The 14,004-nt window shown below is 34.8% G+C and overlaps 2 protein-coding genes across 4 annotated transcripts; both read right to left on the reverse strand.

Moving 5' to 3' along the window:
* Nucleotides 1–1,090: 1,090 nt before the first annotated feature.
* LOC18100380 (uncharacterized) lies at nt 1,091–5,798 on the reverse strand. Of its 3 annotated transcripts, none has more exons than XM_024604589.2 (11): nt 5,459–5,798; nt 5,312–5,368; nt 5,163–5,214; nt 5,001–5,074; nt 4,773–4,903; nt 4,239–4,362; nt 3,959–4,101; nt 3,572–3,853; nt 2,691–3,434; nt 2,053–2,175; nt 1,091–1,455 (listed from the first exon to the last, which is right to left on the reverse strand). In XM_024604589.2, the coding sequence occupies exons 1-11, from the start codon at nt 5,481–5,483 to the stop codon at nt 1,387–1,389; spliced, it is 1,824 nt and encodes a 607-aa protein (XP_024460357.1). In that variant the 5' UTR covers nt 5,484–5,798; the 3' UTR covers nt 1,091–1,386. The 3 variants fall into 3 exon arrangements, 2 of the variants coding, with proteins under 2 accessions (XP_024460357.1, XP_024460356.1); XM_024604588.2 differs by having other exon boundaries at nt 3,530–3,853; XR_008059571.1 differs by lacking the exon at nt 1,091–1,455 and having other exon boundaries at nt 2,401–3,434; nt 3,530–3,853.
* A 126-nt stretch (nt 5,799–5,924) lies between these two features.
* LOC7484672 (uncharacterized) lies at nt 5,925–8,346 on the reverse strand. The gene is made up of 2 exons (XM_002309189.4): nt 8,018–8,346; nt 5,925–6,454 (listed from the first exon to the last, which is right to left on the reverse strand). Exons 1-2 carry the CDS (start codon nt 8,139–8,141, stop codon nt 6,144–6,146), a joined length of 435 nt encoding a protein of 144 aa, XP_002309225.2. The 5' UTR covers nt 8,142–8,346; the 3' UTR covers nt 5,925–6,143.
* Nucleotides 8,347–14,004: the final 5,658 nt, after the last annotated feature.

Raw genomic sequence — 14,004 nt, forward strand, 5'->3', positions numbered from 1 at the left:
TGCTATTTCTAATAGCACAACCCATTAACTTAAACATTGAGTTGTAGCCCTTGAATTTAATTGGAGCAACTCAAACTAAACCCCAAATTCAAAACCAAAACCCTAAATCTTAGCAAATCCCCAACCCCGAAAACAAATTCAAAACCCAAACCAAAACATAACCCTAACACCTAATTCTAATATCTAAACTTCAAGGTCAAAACCCTAAACCTTAACACAAACCTAAATCTAAACTCCAAACCGAGGTCTAAAATCGAAACCTCACTCTAACCCTAATCCTAAATTACAATCCTAAACCTATCTAGATCCTAAACATATATATTAACAGCAAGCATCTGTATCAATTGGTTTATTCTAACAAAATCATCACGTGATTGTGCATGTTTTAATATGTTGTATTATTCAAGTCTTATTATCATTGTTGCAATGTTCATTTAGTGATCGAAACAAAGTAGTCAACCTGTAGAACGATAATTGGTTTAATGATCTCTCTTACTTTCATTGCTTCACTCAACCTGTTACCTTCATTCTTATAAAATTGCCCGTTTAAAATTCAAAACAATCTTGTTATAAAAATTCAAAGTGTGCTCATCAATAATAATTTCCCTTTGACAAGCCGCATTTAGAGTTTTTAAATCAATAAAATCCACTTGATGCATGTAGATTTCTTCTCAAATGATTTATAATCCATTGCAAATTATTTCTCTATTTGTTGTGTTTATCAAACCTTATAGGCTATTCAAAAATGATACCATGTATGTGTGTGTGTGTATTATTGACTGTCTTGTCTTCTCTTTGCAAACACTACAGGCTTGCTTGAATTTGGTGGTTCAAGGGTGCTCTGGGCATAACTCTGACTCTTGATCTCTAAATAGACCAGTCAAAAGGTTTCACAGTTACTTTTTTTTATTTTTTAAATGAACTAAACTTTCACATCCAAAAGCTAAGTAGCAACAACACATTAAAATTCTTATCAAACACTTACGTGCTTTTAATTGTTTTGCTTCAAAAGAAAGCATGTAAGAACTAAAACAATTGCAAACTGCTAAACAATACCAAAAAATTATTCATCCGGATCTTATGGAACTCATTTATAAGCAAGCTTGTTTTTCTTGATAAGCCCAGGGATTCATTAAAAACATAGGAGCACCAACATATCCTTACAGAAGAATCCAGGTAATTTGAAAGCAATTTGTGGATACAAATAGTACCTGTACTTTCTATAAGCTGACCGCTTGGACAGCACCAATCATCTAGCATATCTATCTGAAAATTCCCAAGAGTGCAACTTAACAAGTTGACAAGAAAATGTTGTTTGATGTGTTGATAAATGTGAAGAGTATGCGGCATTCTTCTACATCAAAGGAGAGATGACATAGGTACCCGCTACCTGGTTTTCTGTCTGGTAAGGAGAACAAGCGTAGCAAACCCAACCATGATTACACCTCTCATCACCTGAGTAAAAACGACATTTACAACTGAGCTCTCCTGCTCTTTTTTCCCATTGAGGAGAAGATAGTAAGGAGAGTACATTATTCTAATGACTACATTCTATCTGTCTCTGTTGACAGTTCATATGGATTTAATGCAAAATCAATAGCACTCCATCATAGCAAAATTTAATGTTTCCTTACTTTTGGATCTTTTGATGCTGAGGCAGCACATCCTCAACAGGATATCTAAGAAAGTTACTGACAAAGGAAGTTGTTTGACACTGTTTCTATGGACATATTCAAGAAGGTAATTATTACATTTAAAAACTGTGGGTTCTAGTGACTTGAATAATTTTTTTTTTGTCTCAAAAAGAGTTGTTCTCGGGAACATTGTTAAAAGATCTGCTTCCTTCCAGTTTCTTCATTATGTTTCTCATTCGACACTCATGGTAGGAGACGTGGATCAGATGAATACACAAAATGATTGTTGGTCTGCTCAAAAATTAATATAGTAATTGGTGTAGAATAGATTTTTGTCCATTAATGAATCCTTCTAAAGATAGCTCCAAGTAATTATCAAAACAAAAGCATGGTTTGGAGAAAGGGAAAAGGAAGAAACCTGCCCAACTGGTCCTCCAGAAGTTTCAGCATCAATTGAACCCCGAAGTTTTGACTTTTTCTGTCTTTGAGAGGTCTTCTCGTGTTCTTTGGACATGATACCAGTGCCACCATGAACACTAAGCTGGATATAATAGGCAAAGAAATCATTAGATTATTGAATTGGATTTCTGAAAAATCATAAGGAAAGTCATTCAGCCATATATGGTCAGACAACCATGAATATGCGCATCATTCCAACTCAGCTGAATTGGGTTGCTTTCATTTGGAATTTGATAACTTCATATTTAACAAACAAACTCATTACTCATTCTATATGGAAGGAATAAGTAATGAAGTTAGCACTCACCTTCAGTGATGCATTGCATGTACATGCTACTGAATCTGCAAGAGTTACTATATATATATTATTGAGATTGGTATATATCACCTCTGTAAGGTGTTCAAGTCAAACCAGGTAGCGATATCATAAAGCGACATTCAATGGTTGTGTTAGCACGACTTCTATTGCTCATAACCTCATACCGTGGCTCGAGTTATGAGCAAACATACTTCAACAGATGTTTTGCAAAGAAAATGAGACTTTTGCTGAATAATGTTCAGCCATTGTAAAAGTTATCCATTGAAGAAAATAAATACCTCTTCCATGTTTTCTGCTACAGAAGAACTCATCTTTTCTGGTTGCGCTTTTGTGTCATCCCAGAAACTTCCCATTAGATTCAATATTTGGGTTCCTGCAGTTGTGATACACAACCGCCGTCTTTCATATGGGAATATCCAAGCACCATAGCATTCTGAAGAATAATGCGCATCTCCTGAACCTTCTTGAATGCTGATTCTTTCCAAATCTTTTGAGTGAGTTTCTTTTCCACTATTAGTTATGAGCAAAGTGCCACCTGAATTTTTTTTCCCGGCTAACAATTTACAATATGGGTGTTTACCCAAATACTCATTAAGCATTCTTCCTGAATTAGAAGCTTTGTCACCTACCAAAGCTCTCAACAAAACATCAGATGTTTTCTTTTTCCCTATGTCAGCTTTATCCATAAGTTGGAGTTTATTCTTCAAAACTATATTTGATCCTTTATTTCGAAAACTTGCATCACTTAACTCTTCCTCCGACTTCCCTGTACCCTGAGATGAAGTAGCCACAGTAGGTGCTCGAACAAAACCAACATGCTCTTCTCCTTCTCTGATATTCTTTGAGGCTCCTTGCATATCTTCTATAAGATAAGGACTTCTATCCTTTCCTGGAAGTGATTGTTCTGGTATATTCTTTTCTGTTCTAACTTCATCTGACCAAAAACATTTTGGAGAAAATTCCATTTCCAACCTGCCCGATGCAGATTTTATTGGTGGCGGTGTTTCTTTTGGTTTCACATCCTGCATCACCACAAGTTTTGTTGATCAACATTTTAGAAAAGTAAGAATTTGCTGGTTCTAACACGCAGAATTTTAAAACAATAAACCAAACACACCTGATTTAGACTACTTTCAAATGCAGTTATCATGTTCCTTACATTGCTAGGAGTTTTGTTCACTGGGTTTTGCTTCCCCAGGACACTATCCCCATGTCCTTTTAGTTTCACAGGAATCTTATCACTTGCAGTCACTTTTGGTTCTGAGCTTCCAAAATACAGAGCTTCTTTTGAGCGAATGGTTTTAAGGGGAATATCAATGGGAGGAGGCTCCGTTCCTCTCTTCTTTCCTAAGCTCTTGTGGCTTTCTTCATTTAGATTGGCTCCAAATCCTTGTGAGACAGGAGCAATGGATGGAGAGCCTTCATGTTTATCTGGATCATTCTAAAACAGGTCAAATGTTGTGAGAAGATCTTGAGGTAATTATCAAATGCTTTGTTTTTCAATGGAAGAAACAACATTCACAAGCAATGTTCAGGGATCCTTAACTGGACTTGTTTGCTTCAGAACACAATTTGTTCCTTCTCTGTTGTCCAGACAAGATTTTCCACTCTTGGAAAAAGTGGGAGGAGTCACTATCAGACTAACTTGAGTAGCCATCACTTCACTTTGAAAAACTCTTTTTCTTGAATCTTGAGAAGGTGGAGCATTCAGAAAATCAAGAAAAAAGCCTTTCAGATAGGGAAGTTTGATATTACTATTTGTTCTTTTTGCTTTCAAATTTCTGTTTAAACATTTTCTAATTTATTTCATTTAAGCAAGATCAAACCTGAGACCTCATGTTTGGGCCATGAAGATGATGCAACCCTACTATCAACAGCAGTAGCATATTCTGGACATCTAGGTTCACTGCTGAGAAGCTCATCATGTTTCTTTTTCAATGCCAACTCTCTCTGCAAACAAGATTTAAACATATGACAAGAAGACAGAAGAGATACTTTATGCTTCTTCTAACTCCCAAGAATGAAAACAAAAGGCTTGAAAGCAATAAGGCTATGTAACTACTCCAATAAAGTACATTTTGCGCAAAAAGATTTCAATGACAAGCTTCACTACCACGTCAACTAAAACCAGAATCAACACAACCATCTATTTGGAAATACAAAACTAATTGTCTCATGGGGCTAATGAAGAAAATTCCTAAGGATTGCTCTAGTTTGTGGGTACAGAAACACTGGAATTGCTGGTTTGTCGTGCCATCAGTAGATAAGTTAGTGATCGCTTAATAACAATAACTATCCAATTGGACTAGAAGGGCACAAGAGAGTTAAGATATTAAAGGAAGAGAACAGAGTAACTGCACCATGAGACGGATACGATGGCGGTCTGCTTCACTGAGGACAAACTGCACCTTCATGCGCACATGCCCACCTCCTTCCAAGGGAAATGTGTCATCCCAAATACCCTTCTCTATTACTAACCTTGTCTCCACACCTGCAACCAATCATAACCATCCCGTTGCTGATGAACAGATGAATAAAATTTAGTGCAAGTTATCAATTAAAGCAAATGGGAAATGATTGTGCTAAACCTGTATGTGATATTTCATTTCCCTTGGCATCCTGCAGTGTAACAATCAGATTTTCGCGGAGTGTTGTTAATGGACTGCTCCAACACACAACTTGTATAAGTAAAACTTGGACGTTTTATACATAAAAATAAAACTGCAAAGTACGAGAGGAAACGATATTACAAAATGAAATCTCCCTTGTCGCGTGTTTCATACTCCCTTTTGCCCATGGAAACTACAGAATGATTATGAAATACAAGCCCTGTAAGATTTTAATGATCCAAGAAAAACAAGGAAAGGAAAAAAAAAACAAATAATTGGTCATCGTGTACCCTTTATGGACATTTGCGAAGGTGGTGATGATGACTGAAGACCCATGAAATCAAGAACTGGGAAGAAATAAAAGTGGAACATATTCAGCTGTAACAAAGGAACTGCCAGGTTTGAAATTCAGTTAAGAAACTACAGTTCTGTAGTACCTGAGACTTCGATGGCTCCTGGCATTGAAGGTCAAAAACTTGATTTTTCAAGTTAGCTCAAGTATCGAATAGTCAAGAGATCAACCAGCGACTCAGAAGTAGAAGAGCTATGATCTCATATTGAAAATCTAAAACGATTGCTCCAGGCAAGAGTGGTGTTTAGGAGCATCTGCATGAGTTGGGATTGGATAGAAAAGAGTGGATGTGGTTGGACTACAGGCAATTTAAATGGTGGGGTCTCCACAAGCCTTACAACTATTTCTAACCTCTACTTGGTGCAAAGCCAAATCTCTAATTTGTTTTTTGCCACTATCTCAAAATGAACAAATCCTTGCGCCCTGGTGACTGATGAGACCTCCCTACCGTGAAACTTTCAACTAAGTACAGACTCTTCAGAACTGATCTAACCACAGAAAGGTAGTCCTTATCCCTGCAAACCATCTGTCAATTCAATTACTCGTTTAACTAATTGGCAAAGAACGAAATTATTAGCCACAAGTAATACAAATAATGTCCTAGTTTTGGTGTTTACATTTGCAATATCTATCTCATTAGCCGAGACATTGAAGAAGAATGTAAGAGTAATGCATATCCAATTGCAGAATCTCTAACTCATAACTCATGAGCAACCCAAAAAGCTAAACTCATATCTTTTTTACAACAAACACCAATGTTAAAGTATCAATTAAAGACTTGGATTGGACTTTGCGCGTATAAACTGTTTAAGAATGGCTTTCTCTTCATCAATTTGTTTCTTCTCTTCACGGTCCTTGGGTTTGATTTTTCTCTTCTCTTCCAATATCCACTTAAAAAGGTCATGCTGCTGATCTTCAGGTACGTGCTCCTTTTCCTCCCGAATAACTGGAGGAGGTGGTCTCTCAGGAATTGAAGTGGTTGCAGGTTCCAAGAAAGCTTCTACAGGAACTTTGTCATTTTCCACACCTCTGTTTGCTTCTTTGCTTGTCGTTTTCTTTTTTGGCTTGACAAACATATAAGCTGCAAGTGGTTGAAAGAAATCCACAAAACTCAGTTACAAACTTGTATTATTAAGCATTTTATTCGCAAGTGCATGAGTTAAGAGGGAACGAAGTTTTGAGTTGAATCATTGCTCCAAAGCATCAAAAACTAAACTATAAAATAATCAACAATAACAGAAACTGAAAATGTACATGCAAACATCCACAAAATTTTATTTTGCAATTTCAATCTCATGTTTAACTCCTAGTTACCCAGACGGATAAACGAGCATCCTGAATTCGATCATTTTGGTTCCAGCAACACAACAGTGCAAGAGCTGGACTCTTAGAGTGCATGAAGGACATGGTGAAAGAAGGCATGGGACGACAAATGCTTTCACAAAAATAAATACCTCTCTTAATTGAAATGGAAAACATACATGCATGCATCATCAGGATTTTACTCATTTTCCTATTGGCATTCTAGGGTTTCGCTGGCACAATTTTAAATAATTGGCTCTGATAAGTTCCCACGATTACAAACAGTGAACCAATTGTGTCTACCCACTATGCACCACATAAAGCTAATTGGAAAATCTGTGCCCTGCCCCCATATCCTCATCCTGAACGTTCTGCAATCCTATTTCCAGGTGACTCTAATCTGACACCTAGAAATGATGACATTGAAAAAAAAGTTTGATATGATCTTTCAATTAACAGTTGAGGAATAAGGAATTGTGAGCTCCTACTTAAATCTTAGTGGACCATTCTGAATCAGTTGGAGGAGTAGCAAGAAGAACATGGCCACCTTTGGCATTTATTTCTAGTAGACAGCTAATCAAATTGCTCATGCCTTTATATTGCCAGTACTGACATTAATTGCAGAACCCATAGGTCATAAAGGATTGTTAAATGGTAATGAACTTGCACGATAAGTAATTCCATCACGGTTGCTACATCAATATCCAATTGTATAATCAGATCCCACATAATTATTCTTCAATTTCAATCAACATATTGGTCCAAGTAGATGTGGAAAATGCTAATATATATATATATATATATGAAAGCAGAAGCTTTGACTATTTGAGAATAACTTAACAACATAATGTCAATATCCTAAAAAACAACTGGACTGGAACTCAAAATTAGATGCACAATGACATCCCTGGTTCCAGGGAGCCGAAGTAACTTCATCAGCAGATTTTGCAGTGTCTTCAAACCATGCTTTGATCTACTAAAAATAGAATATGCACCATTGAACACAAACTTCACCAAGCTCAGATAGAAGCTGATCATAAAGTTTTTCAAAAAAAATGCAGCAGCTGACATATATCTAGGCACTCAGATGCCATGTATCTTCCAGCAGCATGTAAATATAGTTACTTGCACAAATACTGCTATGACTATTCATCGAGAGACAAAACATTACCAAATAAATGCTCAGTGCACTGAGGACTCCAGTAAAATGGACAAGAAAAAGAAGGTTGTCTAGGAATCTATCAATTTCTCAACAAAAGAAAAACCCAAAGCAGTCAATATAACAAACACATTGTAAACAGAAAATCAAAACCCAAAAGAACAAGAATAGGGATTTTACTACCTCCAAGACCAAGATTAACAATCATGAATAAACGCCAAATGGGCTTCAGCTTGTATCGATTAATTAGCGTTTCTTTCGAGTTCAAGCCTGCAGCATTTTCTGATTTAGAACCTTCCATTTTCATCGATGCTTTTGCCAGCAGCTTTCACTTTTATAATACACTAACAATAACAATGACAATAATAAAGAATTCTTTCCTTTTCTTTCTCACAGCTTCCTTTTTTGTGCTGCCTCTTTCTGGATTCTCTCACAGTTCCGCGCTTCATATAATAATAATCAAGAGATAGCGACCGAAGGGAAAATTAAAGAGGAGAGAAAACCAGCAGCTCATTGTGAAATATTTTGCTAACTTTCATTTTCATCCCTAAGATCTTACAAATTTTAGTTTTGCCCATATATTTTATTTATTTACTTTCATTTAAATCCTTTTTTAAGAGTTTTTTAGTCTTCATATTCTAAACTAGATAAAATTTAGTCTTTTAATGAAATTTTTTTTATTAATTCCTATATGTCAAATTATGAACTTTGTTAAAATTAATCAAACATTTTAAATAAGTTAATGGGAAAGGTAAGGTTTCAAGTAGGTTTAAATAGGTATACCAAATTAAAAATATAATTCTTTTAATTTATATGAAAAGATTTGATAGAATGATGATTTAATGGAAAAGTGGATACTTTACACCTATACAATAGACAAAATTAAAAATATAAAAATATTGAAGACTTGCTGGACAAATTTTAGCCATGTAGGTTTTGGAAACAAATTATTGTTATCATAATATGTGTTGTCAATTTTTATTAAAGGGTAAGTTATTTTGAGAATTTTATGGTTGTTATTTTTTTATTTTGTAATCTAAGTTTTTTAATATTATAATTTGCAACTTAAATTTTGAAGGTCACCAACACTTTACATCCTCGAGAGTTGGCACCAAAATAAAATTGACAAAAAACATGTATTTATTTACAAAATTATCATTATATTTGAAATAATAACTAAAAAAACCCTTTTTTTTGCTCAGTATAGTATAAACAAAAACAAATATATATATTAACAAAAGAAAAAAAATTAGAAAACCCTGGCCCTAATTTTTTCCCATTTTTTTCTCCTCTCTCTTACACGGTCGCCAGCCTCTTGGACTAGTTGTTAACAACCACAATTACCCAACCCTTTATCTTTCTCCCTCATTTAATGTAAAACCCGGGGAAAAATAAAAGTTGCTTAGATTGCAAACTAACTACATGAGAAATAAATGTGAAGAAATTCATGCATATAGTTAAATAAAAATGGGAATTCAGAAATTTTTGAATATAAGTTTTTGGACGAAATATTTTGAGACATTATAAATCAACACAAAAATGTTGAAGGTTGGATTAAATTAATGAAAATAAACTAAACTAAAAGTTGTGGGGTGAAATGATAAGAAATGAAAGGAGGTATAACTTAATTATAAGAAGAAAAAAAGATGTGGGGGCCTAAATGCAAATAAGAAAAATTATAGAGCATAAATACTCTTATTCTCACCAAAAATCTGCAGCAATCGTAAGGAAAGAAAAGAGGGAGTTTTTTGTATCCATTCTTGCAAAATCAAGAGAGAAACACCAAAATTTCAAGAACCCATCCAAGATTAAGGGTTTATAGATGGAATAAACACTTGTGGGCAAGGGATTAACCAGAAAAATTGAACAAGAAGAGAAGATGGAGGGCTGGCTGTCATTAGATAAGAAATGAGGGAGTTGAAAATCTTCAACTGGTTGCAGATCAAAACCTTAATTCGTACCAGGTAAGGTGTTCTAAACATGATCTTATAAGTCATTTCAAATTCGATAATGAATTGATGCCTTGATATGAGTTATAGATTAGGGTTCTTAGACTTGAATTGGGGGAAAAGTATTTGTTGTTAAAATTAAGTAAATTCATGGGTGGTATGTGATTGGGGATGTGAAACCATGATAATTTACCCAGTCCAAGTGTTTGTTGATGAACGATTTTGACTATCTTAGAGGCAGAACTAGGTTCTCCTTAAATCATAGAACTTGTAGCCTCATGTCTTAGCTTTCCAACGACACTAATTTCGCTTGAATCGGAGTTCTATAACTCTAAAAATGGTTAAAAATCTGAGGAGAGGTCAGATAGTAACAGTTCAAAAACGAGACAGTAACAGTTGGACAGTAACATTCCAAGTGTTTGTTGATGAGCAATTTTGACTATCTTAGATGCACAATTGGGTTCTCCTTAAATCATAGAACTTGTAGCCTCATGTCTTATCTTTCCAACGACACTAATTTCGCTTGAATCGGAGTTCTATAACTCCAGATATGGTTAAAAATCTAAGGAGAGGTTAGACAGTAACAGTTCAAAAACGAGATAGTAACAGTTGGACAGTGACGATCCAAATATAAAGAAAGGAATGATAACTGGGGTTGGGTAAAGAACGACAATAATAATATGTGAAATGAGAAAAATGTAAAATATTAAGAAATGACTGAAAGAAAGACTTACTGGTTGTTGATATGGTTATTATAAAACATATCCTTGAATGAGAAAAATTTATGAGATAAACCTGTGATCTGCATGAGGGACCACAGGCGTGGAGCAACAACAACAGCTGGGGAACACGAGTAGAGCTTCTATTGCAGGTAGGTGATCCGCACCTATACTTTCTAGTTAAATTCTATGATTTAATATGTTATTGATGTGAGATGTGAATTACCAAACGTTGGATATTAGGAGAAATGAGGAAAGTTTGCATAATGATGCCGATATTTTGGATAGTATTCTGAATATATGTGTATTCAGGGTGAACGGTTGTTGTGTGAGTTGCCAAGGGATGAAATTATCGTTGACAAAGGAAATATGAGAAGTGTGAGTTGAGGCGTGAACTAGCATACATTTAGTGTATGTTAGGATCCCTGGTAAAGGGATCGATCATGTATTGGCTAGCATATATTTAGTGTATGTTAGGATCCCGGGTAAGGGGATCAAGATGTATTGACTAGCATACATTTAGTGTATGTTAGGATCCCAGGTAAGGGGATCACCATGCATGGACTAGCATACATTTAGTGTATGTTAGGATCCCGAGTAAGAGGATCACCATATATTGACTAGCATACATTTAGTCGACTCCTACATGGTGATGATGATAACAATGAAATTGGTATTGGTAATGTGTTAAGCGGAAATAATCATGGGTGGTCTTATGAGATCTTAAATGGAGGTTGATAATGGAAGAGGAAAATGTTTTTAGTAGTTGAAGGAGAAGGAGTTTCCAATGAAAACTAAAAGGGAGGAGTGAATAAAATATGAATGCATGTTTTCCTTTTTAAATTGCAGGATATTCGTATTGCTATATTATTATGATATTCATATTTCAATAATATGTATTTTGTTTTCAGGGTCATCGCATACACGATAGGAGTGGATTCTAGCTTGGGTTCACTTTTTGTAATTTAGGTCCTAGAGAGTATACCCTTGTATTTGGTAATATTACAACTTATATATATACTCAAATTGTATAATTGATGTTTAAACTTGAATAGATGAATTTAAGCCTGTAGTTTGTATAACTATGGTCCATGTATGCATGTTTATATCTTTATCCATCCATAATGATAATTGTTGTACAATGTATATCATAAACATTATGGTTGATATGAACGATGATGTTTGTGGGACTGAGACCCAGGATGATTGGGTTGAATTGAGTTAGGAGATGCGGTATATTAGAGGTGTAAACATGTTGTATGTCGATAACTTGGGACCTCCCGGTATAGGGGAGACTCCGTCGAAATTTCAGTGGACTTTAATACAACCACAATGAATAGATATAGAAAAAAAAATTAATCACTCTGTTTATCAATTAACATGAGAACGTTGCTTTATCCTGAAAATGAGAATGTTACATTTAACAACCAAAAAAGCTTTAACCAAGACCCAAGTCATAATCTCCCTCACCAATAAACAAAATTGAAGCCATCATTGTCGATCTAGAATCTTTAGTCCCAATTCAATGGTCAATATTTACATCCAACAATCACAATGCCTCTCTCTCACACAGCGCCATAAATTGTCATGGACACAAGTTAAGCCAATAACAAATGCGAGACAAATGATAAGAATCCCAAGCGAAATGTAAATCACTAGGTGCTTCTAGTGATAGTAATACATAGGCACCCATTATTAAAAACTAAATTCACCACCTAACAATAATAAACTTAAAACATGGTTTCAAAAACTTGCTAAAAAAGGCATGAGAATAAGTAGTATATAAAGCCCCAACCCGACCCTAGTAGTAAAAAAGAATACAATAATTGGCCGGACAAAAACAATGATGGTCGCCACAATGATTGTTAAAAGTAATTGAAAAGCTAAGATTGAATCCATTTTCTTGATATTGTTCATGCTCTATATATGAACTAGAATAGATCAAAATATCATCTATTAATATTACTACAAACTGATCTAAGTAAGGTCGAAATACTCAATTCATCATATCTATAAACATCATTGGTGCTTTTATCAATCCAAATAGCATTTTTAGGAACTCATAATATTCGCAACGAATCTTGAATGTGATCTTTGGTATATCTTGCCCTTTAATCCCTAACTGATAGTACCATAATCTTAGGTCTGTTAAAAATACTTTAACTCCTTAAAGTTGATCAAACAAATCATTTATCCATGAAAATAGATATTTATTTTTCAATATCACTCTATTCAATTGTCTATAGTCAATACAGAATCTGAAGGTCCCATCCTTTTTTTTCCACAAATAACATTGGAGCTCCCCAAGGATAATTATTTGGGCATATGAACCACTTATCTAGTAATTCTTGTAACTGAATTTTTAATTCAACCAACTCCTAAGGTGTCATTTTATAAGATGATTGCGCTATAAGAGATGTACTAGTAAGTACATCAATAAAAACTTCAACCTCCATCTTCAGAGCCAATCTAGACAACTCTTCTAGAAACACATTTGAAAACTCTCTTACTATAGAAAGGTTACTCAATTCTATCTTACTCTTTTCAGAATCCATTACATAAGCAATTTTTGTCGTAAACCCTTTCCTTAACAAGTTTCTAGTTGTCATAGCTGGAATTATACTACTCAATATGACATTCATTTCTCCCTAAAAATCACTTTATTACCATTTTAGCAAAACAATCCATTTAAGCCATATAAGTACTCAACCAATCCATTCCTTGGATTAGATCAAAGTCATGCAACTCTAAAGGTAATAAATTCACCTTCATGTTATATTCTTTAATAGTAATCCTAGTACATTTATACATATAACCCATAAGCATAACATCCTCCAAAGGTGTACTAATTTTGAATCTCTTTTCTAGCTTAATTAGTTGTACTTTTAGTTTACCTTTAATTTTTCTTGCCACAAAAAAATGTGTAGCACTAAGATCAATTAAACAATAAGCTTGTTGAAAATGTAACAGTAATGTACATGCTATAACATTCAATATGATTATAACTTCTTCCAAGTCATATGGAACACCCTCCCCTAGGTTCTATTCCCCTGAGCTTTAGGTCATCCTTTGTTACCACTAACCCTTGATTGCATTAGCCTCCCAAGCCTATCTACAGTAACAAACTATTCTTGTCTCAGTCCTTAAACATACTTAGTTCTTCAAGGGCAATCCTTCTTAAAATGTCATTGCCCCCTACAATAATAACATCCACAACCTAAATACAGACAGTCCTGCCACCTATGTCCCTCTTGTCTACAAATATAGCACCGACTTAGCGATGTAGAACAATCTCCTAGATGCCTCTTCTCACATCAAACACAATGAGGATAAGTAATAGTCTTTTGTTTTGAAGTCCTTCCAACAAAACTACCCTTAGGATTTGATTGTCCCTCAGCTGACCCTTTACCTATATTTTGCAAAGACCCAGCTACTAACCTTTCCTGGCCAACATCTTATCTCCTCTTCTCAAACTAACTAAAATATCTCTTTTTACCCCTCA

Source organism: Populus trichocarpa, chromosome 6 (genome assembly GCF_000002775.5).
Source record: "Populus trichocarpa isolate Nisqually-1 chromosome 6, P.trichocarpa_v4.1, whole genome shotgun sequence".
Lineage (NCBI taxonomy): Eukaryota > Viridiplantae > Streptophyta > Magnoliopsida > Malpighiales > Salicaceae > Populus > Populus trichocarpa.